This window comes from Panthera pardus, unplaced genomic scaffold (genome assembly GCF_024362965.1).
Source record: "Panthera pardus isolate Hobbes unplaced genomic scaffold, ASM2436296v1 HiC_scaffold_16, whole genome shotgun sequence".
NCBI classification, from domain to species: Eukaryota; Metazoa; Chordata; class Mammalia; order Carnivora; family Felidae; genus Panthera; species Panthera pardus.
The window spans coordinates 144,552,107-144,577,331 of record NW_026526721.1 but is presented as its reverse complement, the minus strand read 5'-3'; the positions used below and the strand labels follow the sequence as shown (position 1 = coordinate 144,577,331).

The 25,225-nt window shown below is 38.9% G+C and overlaps 1 protein-coding gene across 8 annotated transcripts in view; it reads right to left on the bottom strand.

Annotated features, from left to right (window-relative positions):
* Positions 1 to 25,225, bottom strand: part of RBMS3 (RNA binding motif single stranded interacting protein 3) — a 1,319,689-nt gene that overhangs the window by 256,299 nt on the left and 1,038,165 nt on the right. For all 8 annotated transcript variants that reach the window (XM_053903895.1, XM_053903896.1, XM_053903894.1 and 5 more), the window contains exons 8-9: positions 14,854 to 15,011; positions 42 to 121 (exon numbers count right to left, since the gene is read on the bottom strand). In XM_053903895.1, the coding sequence (XP_053759870.1) occupies positions 42 to 121; positions 14,854 to 15,011 (238 nt within the window). The remainder of the gene's footprint in view (positions 1 to 41; positions 122 to 14,853; positions 15,012 to 25,225) is intronic.

Genomic DNA, 25,225 nt, shown 5'->3' with positions numbered 1-25,225 from the left:
GCCTAGACACAATTGCATGATTACTTAATGGTATTTCTTACCTGGGATGCCTGGTGGCGTTTTCAGATATTTTCCATTAAAATGTTGAATTACCACTTCACATTTTTCAGTAGACTCCATTCTGGAAAAAGAGGTAAACAGGAGATCATGTACTTTCATACAGTTGTGCATGTTCCAGAAGAGTACATAAAAATGAAAAGGAAAATAGGCAAGCCGTGGAAAAGCTTGATTTGAGGATTCTACCGGAAGGGTCACCATGACCGCCATGATTAGGTGACAGAGTATCACAAACTTGCCATTGCTGAGACTATGATTTACTGCACTGAAAGTTGCCTCGGTGGATGGCTCTGTGCAGAGTTCTCTCCCAGAGGTAATACTGAGGCAGTATCTTATGTAACCCACAGAACACCGTCTGACAATTGAAAGTGCTGTAAATATCTATGGAATGTCTGAGTTAGCAAACCTGAAAGGTAGGTCTTTTGGTTCTTCACAGAGAAGGCTCCGAGGCTTACACAGATGAACTACCTTGCCAATAAGGGGCAGAGTTGAGATTTTAACTAAGGCTTGTCTAACACCGAAGCTGAACTGCAGCTACTAAGCAATTGTGCTGAGGACTCCACAAAACGAGTTGACGACATGTGCTGTATTTCCACCGCCTGCAGTGTAGAGCGATGATTAATACGGTGGTAATATCAGCATCTCTGACGCTTTTATTGAAAATGCACTGGGTGAAGGTACAAAAGGGAATCATTAGGTGCCCGGAATGTGAGAGGAGAACATAAACACGTAAACTTCAGGTCCTGAACTTCCTTCATTCTGAATTTTGGAAAATCCTCTATTTTCTCCTACTAGATCTCACTATCCCTAAACTAGGTTTCTGGGGCCAAATTTTGCCATCTCACTTGCAAGCTAATGAATGAGCATTTTGAACTCTATCAACATCCTAATGTCAATATTGGCAGGGTTGCCCTATCCTAAGTAGACTCGGATTGGCAACATTTTCTAAATAATTAACTATAGTTGGGCTTTATTATTTTATGACAGTGGATGGGGAAGATAAAAATTAAAGGGCTGGTTCTGATTAAAGCAAATTAAATCCCCCAAACAGTACACTAGAGGCAAATACAAATTTGAAAAGCAGATCACACACATATGAAAGATGTGTATGAAATGTGTGAAATTTGTCTAAAAGGCAAAGTATAATTTTGGATTTTATGCTATTATTCATATGAGCTTTCTTCAAATGGAGCCCTTTAGCTCAAGTTATAAAACTTTCCTACCCCTAAATTTTCTGTGTGTTTTCAGGAGCATATTACATGCAGAGGAAACAAGATAAGGAAAAAAATATGCAAGCAAATGCCAAATAAGTTATACAATTATTATAGTTACAGGAATTCAAACGTGAGAGGAATTCCAGAAACCAGGGAAACACTGAGAAGTGGGCACAGAACGCCAAAAGGGCCCTTAGAGAAGTCATGAGGGCAGGGGGCTCACCTGACCCTGCGTCCTTTTAGAGGAGTTGAGGTAAACAGAACACTGTGCCTGAGTGGAAGTTTCCAGGGGCGTGAGGACACCAAACTCTCAGAGATAAGCTCAGAGATGCAGACAGAACATCTGAATTTTCAGGTTAAAGAATTCTAGATAGTATCAGGAGCATGTTCCAATGGGGGGCTATAATTATTTTCCGATTCAAAATTAAAAAAAAAAAAAAGATCTTTTCTGACATACATTCCTATGAGGCATGGGATGGAGGCACATTTTTCTGTATTGATACACATGGCAAATCTCTACCTACCAAGCAACAATGACTTCCCAGGTATGAGATGAGTACAGAACGACAGAGCCAAAAATTTAGAAGAAGCCTATACTTGGTTTAAAACTCTGCTGGCACCATCTTGAAATTCTTAGTGACTTTCTAATTAGGGGTCCTGCATTTTTATCTTTCCCTGGGTCCTACAAATTATGTAGCTGGTCATGATATGACAAGAAAGTACAGGAAACCAATCTGACTCATTAGAAAGTGCAGGAAACAAATAGGTTATTATTCATTTATCAAATGGTCCAATGGTTCCACATAGGCGTGATTTTATAGAACATCTGAAGAATGAATCAATTTTATGACTCTTTAAGCTTAATAATCTACAATTTTCATAAATAAAAATAAAAACAAAGAGAGCATTTTATTTACTGCTTAATCACAACTTCCCCAAATCAGATGATATTTGGGGTTAGGAAAACAAGATGAATCTTTCTCCATTCCAAATATTTAGGAATAGCTAAGTACAATTTTCCTAACTCCTTCAAGGTTTTCTTTTGGTGGAATCTTTTACAGTAAATCTTCCAACTTGTTATTGTTATCATTATTATTATTATTATTTTGGAAGTAGGAAACTTCCATTTCTAGGAACAAAAGAATTCTAATTTTGCTCTATCTTCCCACAGGATCTACTATCTATTGTCTCTTAGGAACAATAACCTTCCCTCCTACCAGAGACATGAATGGGAGAGGAAATGTAAGCCCTTAATTACTACAGATGTTACTTTATGGAATTTTTATTCCAGGAGAGCTACAGAATGAAAAGCTTATACCCTAGAGCCCCCTCCCTGCTCAATTTATCTCTGGATACTCATCTAGATAAAAGGCAGTTAGAATCTAAAGCTTGGTTGCATGAGTCCTACAAATCAAATCCTTTCTCTTTGTCTTAAAATGACATGGAATTCTAAATGAAGACTAAACTAGATTGGGGTGTGTGTGTGTGTGTGTGCACAGGCTTGTTAATTCTATTTAATGTGTTTTAGGAAATACAGAGGAAGCCAAAGTAGAAAATCAGGTGGCTCACCCACTCTACCCCCCTAAAATATTTTTGCTCTGGATTGAAAGCCTCAAGTCTTCCCTTTTGGATTCTAAGTATGATCATCTTTTCTTAAGACTATTTTACAGCCATATCAAGCCGGATGGGGGCTGTTTCTGGTAACACAAAGACAGCGGCGTAGATTGTTCACTTTGGCTTCATTCAGATTTAACTAAGTGAATGTCTGCAGTGAGCCTTTAGAGACTCTCGTCTCTGAAAGAATAAATGCAATAAAAGTCTGTTTTCTGTAGCTGCCGGCGCTTAGTGTCAAACCATGTTATGCTGCACCACCCAGCAGTGACAATTTCATTTTAATACACGGGGCACATTTTAACAAGGCAAAGCAGTCCCAGCAAAGGTGCAGATAGAGGAGCTATCAAGGGAAAGGCTCAGTGTTCCTCTTGCATTTTATGTGGGAACAGAACAAAAGTGAGGCTCGAGCTCTAGGGGGGAAGATACTGCATTTGAATAGCCACCTTTGGAAGAATGTGTCCATTCTCTTCTCAAGTTCACAATTAGCCACTTTGAAATGCCAGCTCAAGCTATCTGCAATCTGGCCCACGCTTCAGTTGAAACTGACACTAGCATTATGAAGTGAGTTTGAAAAGGCTTCATGCCAGACAAAGCTGCCTTTACACGTCGCTTTCAGACGGGCCACTGAATCACTACAACCACATCTATTCTTCCCAGGCGGTACCTGAACCCCCTTGAGTACCTCAGGACAGCTCGCGTGCCAGGCCAACCATTCACCCGAAGATACATTAATTAGGTTCTTACAAGGCTCCAATCATTGTATAAAGCTTCAGGGTTTTCTGTTAGGTCTGATGTTTAAATATAAATACACATTAAAGGTCCCGTTTGACATTCTTTCTTGTCTCAGTGCCTAGGAACCTGGCTTCAGTGTCATTCAAAACAAATCGCAGAATTGTGATTAAAAAAAAATCCTTTTTTTTTTTTTTTTTTTTACAACAGCTACTAAGGGGAACCAGTTTCACAGCCAATACAATTCCCACAGGCAAATTACATCAGAGGAGAGCTTGATCCAGTATTAGTAGAACGTTCTGGGTCAGACTTAACACACCAAGGTGGAAGAGAACTTTGCAAAATCATCTGCAGCCCATCTATCTCACCTCAACAGAGCATCTCTCAGTTTATGATCTTGAAGCAATAAGCATTATTAACCATATATTTAAAACAAATCCACCCCGTCATTTATTTTGGTTAATTAGAGGTTTCCGCTATTGTGAAATTTTTGTGGTTTTGCAATCACAGGCTCTGTACAAATTATTGGCAACTTAGAATATCCAACATTACAAGCCAGTCATCCATCTAAATCCGGTTGGAGTTGCGCAAAGGGTCAATATCAACAGATTTTTTAAAAGTACTAAAATGTGCACTCTTTCTGAGATTTCAAAAATAAATTACATCACTTACTGCTTCGTCTATTGTAATGGAAAGAACAACAGTTGAGTCCCAGGAACAAAGACTGAGTGAACAAGCTGAATTTTCTTCTTCGTTTTTGCAATGTGTGCTCTAGTTTGTGCAATCTGTGCTCTACCTGCCAGGTGCTTGACATTCTTAGGATGCAAGTGTCATAAATGCTTAAAAACAAAGCAGAGTGGCCTCCTCCCATTGTCCTTTGCCGACACCCAGGCATTTGGGTGATGTCTTACTCAGCATTAAAACACATTCCTCTTAGGATACGAAACTATGGATAATATTTGACCAATTAAAACCCACTCCAGAGTTTTAGAATCACACAATTTCAGGACTAGAAAGAGCCACGGATATCAACTTCTAAATTGTACAGATGAAGAAACTACTACCAGTTGCCTTGTCTAAAGAGTAGTCAGTGGATGAGCCTGAAACAGAATCTTTGTCTCTTGACTCTCAGTTCAGATGGCTTACCTGGGAGACGTGGAGCTCCATTGCTGGCCTCCCATCATCCTTCCTGATTTCCCATACTTGTCTACTTTAATGCGTCCTGATGCTGGAAAGACCTTGCTACCTCCATTCCATTCAACCTCTACTAACTGGCCTGTGATCTGATGTCACAAGAAGGGCACTTCACATCTTTGGGAATCTTTCCAAAAATCTATACATAGTATGGATACTATCATGAGAAAAACATCAGATAAACCCAGATCTGGAGACATTCCCCAGAATACCCGGCTAGTACTACCTAGGAAAAACAAGGAAAGTCTGATATTGTCACAAACCTCAGCTGAGTGATCAGGCATGACAACTACATACAAAAATGGTACCCTGGACTGGATTCTAGGACAGAAAAAGGATGTCAGTGGAAATATTAGTGAAATCCAAATAAGTCTGGAGTTTAGTTAATAGTAATGTACCAATGTCAGTTTCTTAATTTTGACATATGTACCATGGTAATTAATGTAAGGTGTCAACAATGGGGGGAAATGGGTGTGGTGTATATGGGAACTCTTTATTACTTCCATAACTTCTCTGTTAAATTAAACTTATTCCAAAATAAAATATTTACTTAAAAATGACTGTAGGGGGGCACCTGGGTGGCTCAGTTAGGCATCCGACTCTTGCTTTCGGCCCAGGTCATGATTTGGCAGTTTCGTGGGTTCAAGCCCCACCTCGGGCTCTGTGTTGGTAGCACAGAGCCTGCTTGGGACTCTCTCTCCCTCTATGTGCCCCCCCACCTCCCCATTAGTGCTATCTCTGTCTCTCTCAAAATAAATAAATAAACTTAAAATAAATAAATAAATAAAAATGACTGTAGGGGTGTCTGGGTGACTCCATTGGTTAGGTGACTAACTCTTGATTTTGGTTCAGGTCACGATCTCATGATTCATGGGTTTGAGCGCCACAATTGGGACTGGCAGCACAGAGCCTGCTTGGGTTTCTCTCTCTCCCTCTCTCTCTCTCAGCACCCTCCCTCAAAATAAATAAATAAACTTTAACAAAAATAAACAAAAATGACTGTACATTATAATTATTACCAAACTATTTTTAAAAATATCAATTCTGGGCCCAAGCCCAGGAGATTCTAACTTAATTGCTTTGGGATGAAGTCCAGGGACATATTTTTCAAAGTCACCCAGGTGATTCCAGTGTGTAGCCAGGGCTGAAAATGACTGTTCTAGAGCTGTTTGTCAATGTCCCAAACTGGATGTTTTGTCTGGACTTCAGAAAAGTTCTAAAGATTCTGAAATGGTTGTCAACATTTAACGACTGGGAGACTTCACACGGAAATCTGGATTCCTGATTCCTCTTGAAAGGTAAGATGATCTATTCCATGTTTTCTGCAGTGGCAACTAAGGTACAATAAAAATAAATTTAGACTTTGCCCCTGGTTTCTGACATAGAACTCCTAAACCGGTGGTGATAGCAATGTCCTTTGTTACTTATAATGAGGCCCTTTTGGCTATACCTGAGTTTACGTTAATGAGATGACTCAAGATGGGACCCCTAGATAGATCCAGAATGGGGCTGATCACCGCAAAGACCAAATGATTGGAGGTTTGGAGACTTCAGCCCCACTCACCACCTCAGGGGTTGGGAGAGGGGTTAGAGATTGAGCTCAATCATTAATGGCCAGTAAATGAATCAACCATGCCCATGCAATAAAACCTCCATAATAACTACTAAACAACAGAGTTCAAACATAAGTAAAGTGTTTTCATGAGTTCTGTGGTTGTTCTAGTGAATCATCAAATCTGAGGGGGTCAAGGGAACCCATGACTATATAGTTGGCTTGATAGAAATGTGAGTAGCTCTTGCTATTTGGGGCTGGGGTCTGAAGTGGGGACAGTCTTGTGGGACTGAACCTTTAACCCATGAGTTCTGATGATAACTCTACAGAGTTAGTGTTAGAACTGAATTCAATTCAATTGTTGGACACCCAGTTGGTGTCAGATAATTGGAGAATTGGTATGGAAAAACAACATGTATGTGTTATTAGAAAAAGCCACATGTTTGGTTTGAAAAAAAAGACATCATGGCAACCATGAACTAAAGTTGAATAGCTGCTTTCTTTTTTTTTTAAACTTTAGTGTTTATTTATTATTTTTGAGAGAGAAAGAAAGAGTGTGAGCAAGGGAGGGGCAGAGAGAGGGGGAGACACAGAATCCCAAGTAGGCTCCAGGCTCTGAGCTGTCAGCACACAGCCTCACACGGGGCTCAAACTCATAAACCACAAGGTCATGACCTGAGATGAAGTCGGACTCTTAACTGACTCAGCCACCCAGTCACCCTGAACAGCTACTTTCTTTAAACAGAGCCAATTTGCCATCAATCCTACCAACCTCTATCAACTGCCAATGTTGAGGTAAAGTAGCAGATGCTTAGTTATCGTTGACTACTTTTTCTTTGCTTTTTTTTTTTTTTTTCATTAGTGAAGTCCAGGGGAAAGAAAAATAGTTAATTTATCCATGAGTTTTCTGTTTGCCCCTCTTTATGTCTTCTCTGCTCTATGCCTCGAAGAAGTGATCCATCTATGAACAGTATTGTCTTAGCTCTTTTATGTGATAGCTTTTCATGGGGTTCAGCCACTGGGGGCCTGGTAGGAGTAGAGAGAAGTCTGGCCAGCTCCTCCCTATTCTCTCTTTGCTTTGGCACTATCTCTCTGGCCGGGACTGCATCTCTCCCAGTTTCCAGCTCCAGGCAGCCCCTTCTCCAGGGCTCTGGGTCTTGCTGGCCCTGGGAGCACTCCTGTACCTGCCTTCAGCTGTCTCAGGGTAGTAAGAGCTTCCTTCTGGTCATCCCTGGGTTTCTCAACATCCTTTGTCAGATCCCTGCCTTCTCCCCACACTTTTGTAAATACTGCTTCATTCTAGTCTCTTTAGATGAATCATTTGGGGTGAAATTCTGTGTGCAGCCAGCATGCTGATGGCTATGCCATAAAACTATCAACGCTCGAGGAACAAAATCATCCTGGAGGCTCTGTGTTTCAAGAAAAATGGAAGGGGGAGAGAAAAAAAAAAGGTTTCTTTTACACTCAGTCTGGGAACTGCTTGTTTCTTAGATTATCTGCCAACATCCGGTTGACACCATAACCTAAATCTGTCTTTTACCCATAGGTCAATGTTTTCAAAAGAAGTTTAGATAAAGAAATGAAAGAAAATTAAATTAAAAACCTTAAAACTGAGATAAATGAGGAATTGATACGTATAGTATGTTCAGATCTAGAAAAATCCTACCACTAAATGCCACTGGAATTCATTATCACTTTTAATCAATCTCTTTGAGCTGCAGGCACATTTGATTCCTAGATATTATTATCTGTTATATTTCTTTTCTCTCCTCTATGAAATAGTAGCTTTGCCTTTTTTCTGTTTCTTAAACATGCCAAACTTGGCCCTACCTCAGATCTCTGATTGCCTTTCCCCTTTGACAGGATTCCCTATCCAACCTTACCAAGAGCCTCTTATGCTGGTTCCTTATCATCTGTATCTCAGTTTATATGCTGTAGGGGAGCAGCAATGGTTACTGCTTCCAACTTCAATGTAACAAAGTTCTACAATTTTAGTTTTACATGAGTAAACAATATTCATAACTCTCCTCTCATCCCACAGAGGATGATCTTTGGGATCCAGTCATTTCGTTTCATAATGATAAAATAATAGAGTATATGTTTTCCCTCCTCTAAATTTTTATAAAGCCATGAGTTGAGTCCAGGAGATTTCAAAATTATAGACGATTTGATGCAATTTTATTTATTTGCTTGTTCATTTGGTTGGTTGACTGGTTGGTTGGTTGGTTGGTTGGTTTGGGTCTTGAAATCCAGGGCTCTGAAAACATGGAAAAGAAAGCAGCAGAATGTTCTGCATGACTATCTCCAGTCATGATCATGATTTACTGATGGTGAATGAAGACAAAGAGACAATGGGTACAAACAGTACAGTACAGACAATGGGTACAATGGATATAAATGAAGAAAAACATAAGATGAGAACAAAGATCAAGAAGCTGAAGGATGGACCAGGAGTTTACTCTCCAGTGGATCACATTTGCTGGCAATTAGGTGAAGAATTAAAATTACTGAAAGGAATTAGAGCACTTGGGTGGCTCTGTAGGTTAAACATCTGATTCTTGATTTCTGCTCAGGTCATGATCTCAGGGTTCCTGAGATTGGGCTCCGTACTGCCAGTGCGGAGTCTGCTTGGGATTCTCTCTCTCTCTCTCTCTCTCTCTCTCTCTCTCTCTCTCTCTCTCTCTCCCTTTCTGGCCCTCCCATGCTCTCTCTCTGTCTCTCTCTCTCTCTCAAAATAAATAAAATAAAGGTATAAAAAGTAACAAACAAAAAATAAAGCTACTGCAAGAAGTAACAACTTTTATTCTCTTCAATCTCGGCAAACACCGTAACCTCTTTTTGTGCAAACACACCTGTGGTTTGGAGATCACTAATCACTAGATTCACACTTTAGAGATTTTCTCAGCTCACATTTGATGTCCTTGTTCCATACAGGTTTGAGGTAGTAATGGCAGAACTATTGCCAAAACAGCAAGGGGGGAAGTTTTAACACAAAGATGGACTCAAGGTAGATATGATCAAAACACATAGTTAACAATGAAAACACAATGAGATAAGCTTGATGGTCATTTTACAGGATCATATATTTGCCTACAAAAGAAGCATTGGTATTTGCTTTGTGATCTTTTACATTCCCATCTTTTCATTATGCTTACTCTGAATCAAAGTTCCTCATATTTCAGGAGGTGGGAGCAGATAGGGAACAAGAAGTATCAGGGAGTAAAAGGTAAATCAATAAAATTGCTACAATATTCAACACTAAGAAAAAACACAGAAAGAATATTTGGAGCCTGATATTTAATAATTCTGGTTTTTAATGATCAGGCTGGCATCTGTCTGCCTATAACCACAATTATTTATTTATTTTTTACTTCATGAAAAGAAAGAACTGAAATTATTTAATTGGAAAACTTGTTCGTTCAGTATGGAGGGGGCAGAACACAGGGCTGGCTGCCCATATGTTAAAAGTCATTCAAACAAAACTCCATGAGAATCAAATTAAGAGTACTGAGGAGGGGTGAAAAATACTGCAAAATACAAAGGTCTCTGTGCTCAGCAGTCTCACGCTCTTTAGCTCACCAGGGGACAGTAAATGCATTTCTTAAAGAGGTTCTATGTTCCCAGATGTTGAAGCCGGATTAATTGTGAATGTTTACCCCCCATCCCTTCTGCACTTTGGGTCATTCTTCACCGGCCTCACATAACACTCTCTCAATGTGATTTTTGTTAGACAAATGGTCTCATGTTTCTGGGAATGGGAAATGCATAACGTGAACACACAGTCATGTCCCTCTAGCCTCAGGCTGATTTATGTGCTGATCCTCACCCTGGAAGGCAAGGTAGTCTGTTGGCACCCGTGAGCTCTGCAGCAGTGGGTCTGACTTGTCTGACTGTCAGCATTCCCACCATAAACTGCTGTTTTTAGAGGTTTATGACTTGGCTATAAAATGTTGCCTAGAGGGCGGTGGATCTTGCAAAATTGTTTTAAGTTACAAGAGAGTAGAAAAAAAAAAAGAAAACAAAAAAACCCCACAAATATAAAGAAACATAAAAAATAAAATAAAATGTCTGTAATTTCAGACATATATCTCATGCTTCTGGAACTTTGAAAAGGCTATAATTGTGCTGTCTGTGCACCCTACTGGCATTCAAATCTATGCTTTGAAGTTCAGTGTTTTAAATATAAAATGAAGATACTACCTTTACTTTGAAGAGATGGTTATCAAAGCAGATTAATGTATAGCTTGCAAGTAAAATAATAATGGTGGGGGGGGGGAGCTTTCTAGTTAAAGAATTTTAGGATCTCTTGCACATGAAACAAGGACCACATCTGGTGGTCAGAAGTGACCACTGGTAATACTCAAAATGAAGCCTTCTGAAAAATTTATTCAGGTTATGTAAATTGAGAGAGTCATAAATTCAAGAGATACATCCAATTTACCAGGCACAATTACATGACTACTGTTCTTCCAATCAAATAAGCATTTTCTTTTAATAGTGCCTGTGGCACTGTGAACTTTTAGAAGAAACAATTTGTAAATCAATAACAGTTGAGCTGATCTGACTGTAGTTTGCTCTAAAATTCCAAGACACCCATCTCAGAAGTGGCTTATTATCATCAAATGCTACCTCCCTGCAAACCCTTATAGTCAAAAACAAACAAAAAACAAAAACAAAACACTTGAAGTGATCCCATTTGTTTATCATCAAAAATTCACTGAAGATCAATTATGTGTCAGACAACATTCTAGGTGTTGGGACAGGCATGAAGAAGAACACAACATGGTCCCTACCCTTGAACAACAGGGAGGGAGGTGGGTTCATGACTAGTACATGTGAGAAAGTGCTGCAGTGTGATAGACGTATCAACAGGAATCAACTCCATCAGAAGAATGAAGTCCAGCAGTTTGAGATTTCGCAGGCCTTCCAGAAGATTTGAGAACCAGTCCTAATGCCCTAAGGCTATGCTCTTCCAAGTTTAGAGAGCACGAGAGTCACCTAAAACATCGATTGTCAAACCCCAACCAGCCCTGCTCATTGCTGATTCAGTAGGGCCCCCAAATTGCATTTCTAATAATTTCTCAAGCAATGCTGAGGTTTCCGTCCTGGAAACTAAACTTAGAGAACCACTGTCCCAAGGCATCCATTGCAATATAATCCATTAAGTTCTCTCACTGTGCACTATCCTGGGAAGAAATGAGAAAACAGTCACTCAAGTCATGTCTGTTTTGTGGTTCAGAGACAGAGCTCCAAATGAGAAATGGTGGCCAGAAAAAAAGGGATATTTAAAAAGGAGGAGGGGAGTCTCTTGATTTCGACTCAGGTCATGATCCCAGGGTTGTGAGATAGAGCCCTGTATCAGACTCCGTGCTGAGCATGGAGTCTGCTTAAGATTCTCTCTCTCTCTCTCTCTCTCTCTCTCTCTCTCTCTCTCTCTCTCTCTCTCCCCCTCTGTCTCTCTCTCTCCCTCTGTCCCTCTCCCCAACTCATGTTCTCTCTAAAAAATAAAATAAAATAAAATACACACACACACATATAATAAAAAAACAATAAATGAATAAAAGAAGGAACACTTGTGCAAGAGTTAATTTGTGAATGATCGTGCTTATTAAGGCAGTAGCCACAGTGATTTGAGAAAATGCAGAGCAAATGTCCAAGTGTGAGGAAAGAGGAATTTGGCCAGACTCACTTACCTATGATATAGCTAAGATTATTTTCTCACGTATTCAAATTAGGTAAATTATGTGGGATCCTGCGCCTTGGGATTTCAAGTCTAAGACACACGGAGAATGAAATACTGATCCTTCATCAGTTTTCTGGCTTCTTACAAAAGAGGCAGGGCCATAGTTTTTTTTGATTTCTTAGGAATAAGAAATCACTGCCTTGATTTGAACCTATGTTTTCCTTTTCAGTTCATGTGCTAACTTTCTGAAACTAGAAAATACCATGATTTAGAGTGTGGAGACCTGAGTCTCAGTATTGGAGTGTGACTGATAATTCATATTCAAAGCGTAAAGTTTTAAAATGCTACTGCTTGGGGTTTAGTCACTGGGGAACTCCATAGAAAGGTAATTACGCTAACCACCCTCCACCCATCCACCCCTTCCAACAGTGAAAAGGAAATATGATTTACGCAAATGTTGAATCCAGTGGGTGAAGATACAAATTAAATAGTGAATTTATTATGGTTTTGATAAATTTTATTTGGGAACACAACTCTGACAGGAGCTGTGACATGACCATCTAACTTTGGAGGCTGGAGTTAGAGGTCAGTAAAGGGTTCTTTGAAGAAAAGACATTTAAGCCAGTATCTGGAGGATAAATACGCAGAAGCCAGGGTAAGAGTCACGACAAGTGTAACAGTCAAGAAGGGTTTCTTGTGCCCAGCATACAGGGCAGGAAGAGAGAAGGCCAGGAAGTTGAGTGATGTCATGGATAATGATGTCAGGAATGATGTCGGCAAGGCTGGGAAATCCAATCGCTCAGGCCATATGGAGGGATATATGGAGGCCATATGGAGGCCCCTGACATGTTCATATCTGTATTTTAAAGAATCATTTAGAACCTCTCTATGCAAAATGCCCCAAAAGAGGAAAGCTGCCTTCAAAGCGGGCATAACAGAACAATTTAAAATTCCCACTTTTCCTCAGTTCCTAAAGAAAACAAAACTTTACAGGTTTTTACTCTTTTATGACGCCATATACTATGATTATAGTTTTGCCTCTTACAATGTACATTACTGGCTTCTGCACTAAGAAGAATACTCTTCACTGTAAGCAAACTGAAAGCATATAGGAAAGACAAAAGTGAGAGAAATGATCAGCCCAATCTCTGGCTTATACGCTGAACTGTGCCTCCCCCTGAACCAATTCCTATGTTGAAGTCCTAGCGCCCAATAGCTCATAATGTTACTGGATATGGAGATAGGGCCTCGTAAGGGTGGCTCCTCATCCAATCTGATTGATGTCCTTTTAAAAAAAAGAGATTAATACGTAGACACAGAGGGAAGACCATGTGAAGACAAAGGGACAACAAGGTCATCTATGACAAAGCGAGAGGTCTCAGCCAAACCTGCCGGCACAATGATCTTAGACTTCTCTGGCTTCTAGAACTGTGAGAAAATAAATTTGTGTTGTTTAACCCACCCAGTCTCTTGTATGCTTTATGGCAGTCCTTGCAAATAATACACTCTGTACCAAAAGCCCCTTGTTAAAAAAAAAAAAAAAAGTCACCATAGGAGCTTATACACTATTCAAGATTCATTGCACTGGCAAAATTCAGAGCCCCAGGCAATGTGATTAGCTCTGCCTAGATGACGCAAAGGAACAGTTACGAACGATCTGGAAAAAGTGAATGCCGCAAGGATACATTCAAGTCAAGGAGATTTTCTTCCCTCTGCTTCCTTGTCTTCAAATCATCATGCATCTTGTATATCTACCAGTCTACTAGAACGTGGTGGGGAATCAGAACTTTAACGCATGGTCCATGACTTCTACGAAGTCAAGTTAGACATCAGTTCACAGTTAATTTCCAATTTGTTATCTTTCAGAGTGGGTTAATAAAAGTTGGTTTGCAATGGCGTTCCACATAATGGCAGGGTTCGTTATAAAGGGACACACCTGTCTACAATGGGCTGACTTCCAGATGACACGAACATCCATCCACTCATCCATGTGAAGTCAGCTGGAGACCCATAAACACACCAAGCCATGGAGACACAGCTCTTACTCTCATTCTTTGTTGTTAAGCAGTTTCTTTCTCTCTGAGGTTTCTTGAGCTTTGTTTTTCATGAAAGCACAGCAGGTACAACCATTTTAACTCTATTCCTGGCTGAGATCTTCTTTTGTAAACATTCCCTTAAAGTTAAGATGAAAACTACTTTTCCTTTTCCGACAACGAAAAAAGTACAATATTCTTTCTTCTGTGCTGTGTAAAACATCAAAACCACACAGCTAGGGCCTCTTAAATGCAAATGCCCTCCTGACCCCCCCTTATTTTTCTGGGTTCCTTGGGACTTTCCAACAATTCCTGTTTCTCAAATTCTTTCTTCTCTTCCTTCTCTTGACTGAGAAATTCTATCGTCTAATTCTTTGGAAATCAATGCAAAAGCATTTGGATGCTTTGTTCACCACATGGGCTCTTTAGCTTTGGGGTACTGGGCATTTATTACCACTAGCAGAAATTGGCAGCATCTGATTTTGCTAATCTACAGGCATAGAGAGAACTGGGAATTGGGTATGCATATCATTATGACCCAAGACACATATAACCATTCGATGTACATATTTTAGCAAGCACAACATATTTATAATTACAATGAAATTCTTTGGAGCGAGGCCAAGATACAGAGTCGGTTTGAAAAGCTACTTTTTCTGGAGAGGGGGGAAGGGGTAAAAACGTTCTATTACTGTGGGCCTTATGCTAGAAAGGAACGGAATTAAAAGGGAATCATGAGGAAAGACAAGTAACACACGCACGTAACAAGTGTTTTACCTGGCAAAGCCAACGCCTCTGCTGACTCCATTAGCATCTCTTAGTATTCTTGTGGAAATGACATGTCCAAAGGGTTTCAGCATGTTCTCAAGCTCCTGCTCATCCATAGAAATGGGGAGATTTGAGATGTATAGGTTTGTTGGGTCTTGCTCTTGTTGCTAAGGGGAAGAAACAAACGCATTAAGTTCTGAATATTGAAAAACGTATTCCACAAATGGCTAAACTTTTGCATGAACGGCGATATAGATTCCAATCTCCAACACACTCTTGAATGTTCGTTTTCTAAGGGTGCTACCTCTTTTTCATGAATTCCCTTCCCGTGGAGTGTTTCTTATAGAAACAATGTCATAAATGAAAACCAAGCTTTCTATTCAGCCTCCTTAGAAACGAAAAACAAACTTTTCTTGCAAATGAACTCAGGAAATGTGTATTCTCTTTGATTACCACTAACTACCATTGTTACTACCCCTGGGTCAACCACCATCACCACTAGTTACTAATGTTGCACTCAGTGAGTGCTTACAACAGGGCTAAGCATTGTTATTCACAGTTAATGTGCATTATTTGAATCAACAATAAATATGATTGCTACCATTCTGCAGATGACAAAATTGACCCCTAACTTGTCCAAGTTACACAGCTGGTAAGTATCAAAGCCAGGGCTGAAATGTGGGGCTATCACCAAAGTCCATAGGCTTCACTGTTCAGCTGCCTTCCACTAGACCCATGGCTGTGGGAGGAGGGGAGTCACATCAGCCTCAGCATCATTGTGGAATTTGCTAAACATGAAAATCCTCAGGGCTTACCCCAGAACTACGGAATTAGAAACTTTGAGGGTGGGACAAGCAATCTGTGTTTTGACAAGCCCTCCAGGTGATTCTGATGACTGCTCAAGTCTGGAAAATGCTATTCTACACCATACATGAATATTTATATATGAATGAGATAATGATGTCTATCATTTTCTAACCAACAGCAATAGTGCTAAATAAGTTTCCTTAATAGAATGAGAACCCAAACAATTGCTAGCACGATCTTCATGTGTATGGACGCTCTCTATTTCACACACTGAATTAATGTTGGAATATAATTGTATATACGTTTCAAGATAAAACAACTGGAAACCTGCCATATTATAACCATTAATATCAAAATATATCATATATTTAAGTGCACCATTACATTTTAACCAAAGCAACAACCTTAACTTCAAGGATAAGTGAGATTACATTAGAAAAAAAATCCAAAATCTATAGGAAATGACATTATGTAATCATAAAACATCTTTTGTGAAGAGATACCATATTCTGTAGAATATGTGAGGTTTTAAGCATGATGAAAAAAATACAATGAACAAGATTCCAAGTATTGTTTCAAGTCAGAAAACCAGTTTTGGTATAAAACAAAACTATTGTTTTTAGTCTTGTTTTTTGTTTTATTTGAGAGACAGAGAGAGTGTGAGCAGGGGAAAGGGGCAGAGAGAGAGAATCTTAAGCACGTTCCACGCTCAGCATGGAGCCGATGTGGCGATTTTTCCCACGACCCTGGGATCAGGACTTGAGCCGAAATCACGAGTTGGACATTTAACTTATTGAAGCCACCTAAGCTACTGTTTTTAACTGCACTAAATATTCATACAGGTCATAATATTTTTATTAAGCTTTCAGATTAATAAGTTCTATCATTAGGTTAATTTTTTAAAACATAGTTTAGTTTCCAAGCTTTTGTATCACCATGGAAAATGGTAAACATAAACATAGAATCAATCAGAAAAAAGACAACACAGCTTCAATATTTAGGAATAGTGTCAATGCAGAAACTATGCAGCTGTAGTCAGTCTCTTTCTCTTCCTCTCCCTCTCTCTCTAACACACACACACACACACACACACACACACACTAGCGTGATCCTAGAGAGAAACAGAGATGATATTATCTGTTATTCATTCCTAAATGGTCATGATTATGTTTGTTTTTTGGTTGGTTGTTTGCTTTGCTGGGGTGGTGGAAAGAAAAAAGAAAATAAAAAGTCGTGTGTCAGATACGTTAATAAAGAATCTTATGCACATACAATGTTTAAACTATTTCACTACCCACCATTTAATTTTAATCTTTATATTATCACTCCAAAGGTAGCTTGGCAAATATCATTATATTCATTGGATAATGAAGAAACGGAGCCATGAAGATTCATCATCTTGCCCAAGGACAATCTGATAATTAGTGACAGGGTTGGAATTAGATTTAGCAACCGGTTTCCTATCTTCCAGCTCAGTGTGTTTCTCACTAGCCCAGTGTTTCCCAAGCCTCAATCACCTGCATATTACCTGAGAAATCTTTGGCAGCCATGTATATTTTTTTATTTGCTTTCTTTAAACCAACATACCTTTGGCCTTAAATAAGTTCATTTAAAAAGTAATTTATGTTGCTACCAAACTAAAAATCTGGTATTACCTGGCATAAATAAATTACTGTAAGAACAGGAAACAAATCAGTGTTATTAAATTATAGCTAGATGCTGTTTGTTTGCAAAAGGCATTGACTCTCGTGATTGACTTTTTCTGTTACAAATGAGATTCGTAATTAAGACAGGAGTGACAAGCATGCTAACAGCAGATGGATTCTTTTTGTTCTGGGAAGAGTCAAAATTGAGACAGAATTCCAAAAAGAATAATTTTCTTATGATGCACTTTCTGGACCCCACACACCTAGATTTGCTTAAGTTCATTAAAGAGACATGTCCCACAGATTGAGAGTTCCGACATTAACCCTGAATTTCTCAGAGGGGGCACACGGTAGTCCCATGAATAGGTTAGAATTTGCCCAGTATTCTGCACCCCTTTGTCATCGATGAGGCTAAATAACCACAGCCAGCCAATCCACTATCCCAGGGTACTGTACAGACCTTTTCATTTTCTCTAGGCAAGAACGTATTAGTTTATCCTGATGCAATTTCATTTCCAAATTCTCCAAGTGCAGAATGCAATGAAGCTTCTCAAAATCATGTGGGATAATCACGCAGAGCTTAGTTCATAAGGGGGTGGTCAGTAAGCTATTTTCTGAATCCAAATTCAAACAGCAAGGCTAACTCCTTAATTTGTATTCACAGGAAGAATATAATGTTGGGCAGTGTTATTTATTAAGTAATTCTGTCCTTTGAAATTCAGTATTAGTCTTGAATATATTTGTTGACTTGACAATAGAATTTAACTTCTGCATAAAATGAATTTTAGAGTAATACGTGCACTCCTATTTTTACTTTTAATGTTATCTATGTATCAGGTTTATGTAAATTGATGGCAACTTTCAAAAGCTTCTTTGGCACTACGAACTACTAAAGAGCACCTGACTTTTAACTTTTCAGAAAAAAATTCTCAGGTGAGAATTGCAATCTAAAACAACGTCAAGAAAAAAAATTTTTTTTTAACTTTTTAACTTAAATTTGCATGATCATTTAGTTCGAGAATTGACCTTAGGGGACATATTCCATATTCTTCAATCTGATCATTTCATAAATGGCAAAAAAAAAAAAAAAAAGCTAAAGGAGCAGTTATAACTCACTCAAGTCCACCCAGCTAGCAACAGGCTAGAAATAGAACCCTGGTCCTTTTTACCTGGCGTGATGTCCTTACCAATTCATGACACTGCCTTTTCTCTTAAGAAACAATGAATAACAGATAGCAGGTTGTAGTTCAAAGGAATTATTAGTATAGGCAAGAGTTAATACCTCTGAATTCCCTATTTTATTCATTGTTGCTTATTCATCAATTAACTTTTGCTATAGAATTAAGACTATCAAAAAAGAAAAAAAGTTCATGGCATTGGTCGGTATTTTTTACACACTCACAGAATGAATATTCTGCCATGTAAACTCATTTGTAAAAGTATATGACTACAATTCACACACGTATTACACTGAATTGACCAGGTCACCAAAAGTAACTCCCCATTTTTGGCCTGCTTCTACACCTTTTCATGCAAGGATTTCTTGATTTATTATTAAATTGATTTTATTATTAAATTAAATTATTATTTAATAATGATTAAATTAAAGTATTATTTATTATTAAATTCATTTAATTTTGTCATGAGATTGTGAAACAGCAAAGTATCCTCTCCATTATGAATGAAAGCAGAGACCTGTCATTTCACTCGAGAATATGTAACTAATTCATTTTTTCCTGAAATGACTTCCTTTTTCTTGCATTTTTTGTATATGTAAATGGCCAAAATAAGATTTATTGGCACTCATTGGCTCTTTAACAGTAAGACAACTTCAGAGTTTCAGAGCATTTCAAGGTGGCTAAGGGAAATGAATACAAATGGAGGATAATAATGGTTGCCCTTATCTAGATCAAAGGTTACATCTGTTGGGGAAAATCACTGTGAAGAAAAAATGTGATCACTGGTTGATCCATTAGTTGCACGTGGGCAGTTGGAGGCTCCTCATCCCCTCCCCTGTCCTTGGAATGTGGATTCCCCTTGCTTTCTCCACTCCCAGAGGCTGCTCCAAGGACATAGCCTTGAGATAATGATGTGAGGATGAGACCATCTGGATGGTATGCGTGACTGAACCCAGTTAAGGCTTTCATATAAACTTTTCAGATTTGGCAAGTGGGTAGAGAGATCTAATCATTTCATCACTGCCCAAGGTAAGCCTTGTATGCAAGTTCCTTTTACTCATGAAACCTGCCACTTACCTACCTGACTTGACTCTTTCCTTCCATCTCTCCCCATCCTCTGAGTACTGGGACCAGTTTCAGAATACACCTTGGAAGCTCCAAAGGAGCTTGTAAACCAACAGTATCTAGAGCTGTTTTTGGATACACGTGATGGCTATTACATACACATGATTCTGAAAAAGGTAGTTAGTAGAACAAGACTTCAAAACTTAATCTGATAACACTCAGACTTGATGAAACTATTTAAATATTTAGGAAACAGCTTTAGCATTAGAGACTTTAGAACAATGTTTATTAAGCCATCTGGGATGAAGACTGTTTTTATTTTCAATCTGTGATGGAGCAGTATTTGTAAAATACAATGAAAATACGTTAACAGAAAATAAAATAAAGTTGAAAGGTATGCAAAATAAAGCTGCTTTTTATTATTACATTTGATAGACCAAAATTACATTTGAATTAAATGTCGTATTGATGTGAAATTGTTACATAAGGTTTTAAATGCTGACTTACAATTTCTGTTACTTATTTCATTGTGAGCAGTACCATTTTGTGGACCAAACTTTAAGTAACAGTGTTTTAGGGGACTATGTTCCTTTTTTTTCCATCACAATATAATACCCTATGGTTATTAGTTTTTATTTACTTTGTATACTGTCAAGTCCTATTTTTAATCACAAAATTGTGTGTTACCGATTTATAGTCATTTTTGAACAATTACACAAACATGTCTCAAGATGAATTATCTGAAGCAGGGGTGACAGAACATCCAGAAATATCCTGAGGAAGTTTGAAATAACTTTAAAGCAAACATGTGACAATATAATACTTTAAAAATATGTTGGGAGGGATGTTCATACAGACTGAAGATAATATATTACCTTACAGAGAGCAGAGTTTCACAGTATTCAAAGTGGTTCAGGGTCATTTTATTTCATGTGGCCCTTTGTAATAATCCCAGGAGGTAGGAGAGGCAAGCAAGAGTTATCACCTCCTTTCTACAAATGAGAAAACTGGTTCTGATATCTGGGAAGGGTGACCAAGGTCACATGGCTTAGTAGGCAAATAAACAACATCATAAGTGGTACTTTCTGACTCTTGATCTGATGCTCTTTCTACTAGACTACACCAAGTCTGAGGATTGCCTATAAATACTGCAATTCAATGGGTCTCCCCTATAATAGAAAGGAAAATCAATGGGGAGACGAAGGAGAAATTGTTTTTTTAATGGAATAGTCTATTTTAAATGTTGTAGCAATTTAAAAGTTAATAACATAAACTGTTTTCTCTCACCCTGAAAGAGAAGCAAGGAGTCAGAGCCTCCCATGTAAACAACCGGCCTAAAGGCATCAGAGGTTTTGGAACTAGTTTACCACTAACTTTGTATAAAGTTGTCTAGTAATATTCTCAACACGTTTGGTGCATGGCTATTGGAGTTGTGGCACCTCTAGACAAGGCCTGGAGGAAGCCTACAGTTCTGGCCATATTTGCTTCAGTACCATACATGTATCTCCTGGTTATTTCACATGCCAACTTCCCTGTGCCACGGGGGGCGCAGATGGTTTGGTCAAACATTGTTCTGGATGTATCTGTGAGGATGTTTTCTGGGTGAGTTTAACATTGGAATTCGTTGACTGAGTAAAGCAGACTGGCCTTCTCATGTGGGCAGGTCTCATCCCCTAAGCTGAAGACCTGAACAGAACAAAAAGACTGAACTCCTGAGTTCAGAGAGTATTCCTCCCATCTGAGGGCCTTCAAGCTAGGACCATTTAATTTTCCTGCCTTCAGGCTCAAATTGACATGATGGTTCTTCCTAGGTCTCAAGCCTGGTGGCCTTCACACTGGAACTATATACCCATCAGCTCTCCTGGAGCCTCCTGCTTGATGACTGTAGACCTTGGGGCTTGTCAGCCTCCATAATCATGTGAGTAGATTCCATATAATAAATACATACATACAACATATATGTATATGTTATAAATATGTATCTCTCCTATTGGTTCTATTTCTCTGAAGAACTCTAATACAATGGGTTAATTGTGTTAAATCTGTATTGCTACGAAACCATAAGGACACATGGTCAGCTCTGACCTTCACACTAGGACTTCTGTACTCCTTACTCACAGAGCCATGGCCTTTGAGAGAGGCACCGCCTTTCCCTAAGATAAGTGCTCCAGAATCCTACATCTGAGGTAACACATTAAAGAACAAAGGAAAAAGTAAAGAAGGTCTTCCAAGAAGTAGGCTTTCACCCCTACATGGTGGCTAATAAACCCTGTCCTGTTTGCTAAGTGGTGAAGGGGGTCACCCTGTGTTTTCAATCACCTTCTCCCTCCACTAGAAGAGAAAGGGTGATTTCTCTTCCCCTAGTTTCCCATGGTGATGGAGTTGGAGGAGGATGAGGCGTATCAGTTTTTCCTCCCAAGGCACCAATAACGACAATTTCCCTAAAATAAGAATCAATAAGAACAGTTTCTATAAGGAACACATGTTTTAAAAGAAGCACTTAATTATTTCAGATTTAATGCAAGCATAGCATTGGCAACTGGAGTTCATGTCCTCAAGTTCAGCTGGAGGGTTTAATTCTGGAAAACAAACTCGACAGAGGCCTGACTGAAACCATGCCAGGTGCTTAAGACAGCCTGCGCCGCTGGTCATTTGCGCTACTCTTTAAGGCTTTTATTTCTAGATCAATTGAGCAGCCTCGAGTTGAGATGAGCAGAGAATGATTAAATGAGCCTCTCGAGTCTTTATGACTGAATTTGAATTACCTGTGGTCCTGGAACAGGTGGCCAGATTGGATTCCTGGCTTTCCTTGACTTCTCCCTCCACATGCACCTCATGAACTCGAGCTCAGTACCGCCCGTTATCAGCCCTGACGTGATGGTTTCTCCTGTGAGAAAATGCTAAATTAACATATTACAATATTGAGATCTCTCTATAGTTTTATTGTAATATATTACGGTATCACAAATATGTATGGTTTTGTACTCTGGGTCCTGACAGTCAGAAATGAGAACAGGAAACCAAACTATAGAGAACTACTCAATATTGTAAACAAATCGCACGGCGTTTTCTCAGAGTCCAATCCACCTCTCTGAATGGGTTCTCTGGGATGTCTATTTTATCAGCCTGTTGTGAACTCTGGGACAAAAAGTCGTCGCTTTATTTGTTGACAGTGACGATGATCCTCTTTCAAACAACCGGAAGCATGGTAATGGTGTGAACATAGCTATACGTTTACCATGTTATCCTGTTACTTTCTTCTGGAATATCTGCCACAACACATATAAATAGAGAGCAGGGCAAACCATTTTGTATCTTCTGCCTAGGACGTGGCAGCTTAGATTTGCTGAGGCTCACATGAACACGTGAAATATACACGCACGTATCTCTGAGATGTAAAGATCCCAGGGATGTAGAGTTCCACTCGAGGGCAACCATTCTCATTGCATTCCATGTAGATGACAGCCCCAGAGCACAACACAAGCGGTCACTCTTAGAACTGTGCAAGAGTGCTTGCGTGGCTAACACCATGTCTAGGAAATTTTAGGGAGGTCTGATAAAATAAGGACACCCTGTTAAAGGTGAATTTCTGATAAATTACAAATAACTTTTTTAGTATAAGTATTCACACATATTGCATGGGGCACACCTATACTATAATATTCATTGCTACAAGGGATTAACATTACTATCATATTATATAAATTATTTGCTGTTAGATAGGATTCATATTATTACTATTTTATGGTAAAATAGTATCAAATATTTCCTTATTTATTGATCTATTAAAGTTTATTTATTTGTTTTTAGAGAGAGAATGAGAGAGAGAGAGAGAGAGAGAGACAGCATGAGCAAGGGAGGGGCAGAGAGAGAGGGGAAGAGAGAGAGAATCCCAAGCAGCCTCCACAGTGTCAGCGCAGAGCCTGGCATGAGGCTTGATCTCACGAATCTTGAGATCATGAGCTGAGCCGAAATCAGGAGTTGGACACTCAACCAACTGAGCCACACGGGCACCCCAAGAATTTAAGGATACATGACACTAAAAATTTAGTACAGTGCCAGCTACGTAGGGGAAACTCAGTAACTCATTATTCTTTCTATAATTACGATTAAATTAAAAATAAAGAAATTTAGGACATGGCAAGAGGACAGTCACTAACTAAATGTAAATCATGTATATAAAAGAACAATTATTACTATTTAGAACCTGTCCCTCTGCATTCCTCACAGGTGCAAACTTACTAGACATTAAATTATGTGGAGGTGGGTATGTCCAACCGAAGGGGAGATCCTTAAAATGTGGCTACTGTATCAGCACGAGAATCTAGAAATATATCATGGTGGGGAAGGGTGAACAGAACAATGCTCCCATCATTTATGAGCTAAAAAGATTAATGATTTATTACGAGGCTCATTAATCAAAATCGTATGGCTTTTTTTCTTTTTTTTTTTTTTTTTTTTTTTTTTTTTTTTTTTAGGGAGCAATTCAACTGTTCAAGTCAATTAGCCCACCAAAGCTATTACACCAAAGAAGCTGGAATGTTATTCAGACTTCCCTGGGAGTATTTAGAGTATAAAATAAATGCTATTATTCAGAAGATACCAAATTGCTAAGCTTCTTAAATTCATACAATTGGGAACCTGCAGTACATTAAAATACTGAAACTCATTAAGAGTCTTTTCTTCCCAGCTTTAGAGTCATTGGCATTCTCAGCACAGTTAAGAACAATAAAAAGCTCCTGGCTTCCTAGGAAAGAGTGGCTTGCACTCCTCCAGCTCCACTTCAATGAATCACTGAGGCAGAACTGGTGCCCAGCCTTCGAGACAACAGCAGCTCCTGCTGGATTACCCTAATACTTGAATAGGACTGGAAAATGAGCTAACATGCTACATTAAGAGGAGAGAAAAGAGCAGTTAGCTTATAGCCATCATTTACCTTCGTTAGCGCTCTATTCAAAGCATTTGAGCATAAATATACAAAATGTTAGTAATGATTTAACTCATAAAATAAGAATCGATGAGTCTCTGCTTATATAAGTGAATGACTAATGAGGGATCCTTTAAGTAGAATGGAGACTAATAAATGTAGAAGGGATGTTGGAATTGCAAAATCACCACTCGGCAGTCATAGTAATAATAACTGACTGATCTAAGAATGATCAATGATCAGTGTTTGGCAAAAGATGTGAGTGAAAGTTTGATGAGAAAGAAGAAATGGACATAATCTCAAAGAATTTCCCCCTAATCTCAAAGACTCCCCCCACCAAATAGTTATTAATTACAAGGGGAAAATAGTAACTTTTCCATGGAGGTACTTAGTAGCCATTACTTTAAATGATCAAAGTAGCATCACCAAAATGGGAGAAGTGAACACCACGTGCCTCCTCATATGATGCACTAGAAGGCACTCACTGTGGCATTCATTCCACCAATGCATGCCCGGACTCTACCCATTGGAAAACATCAGACAGACCCAAGTTGAGGGACATTCTATACAATAACTGGTCTGCAATCTTCAAAATGTCAAGACGAAGAAAGACTAAGGAACTATTCTACATTAAAGACACTAAAGAGACACAGTATGTAAATGTAACAATTGATCCTGGATCCCACCCCTGTAAAATGTGTGTTTACCATAAAGGACATTAGTGAGAATTGACTAACGTCTATTGATTAGACCTTTTT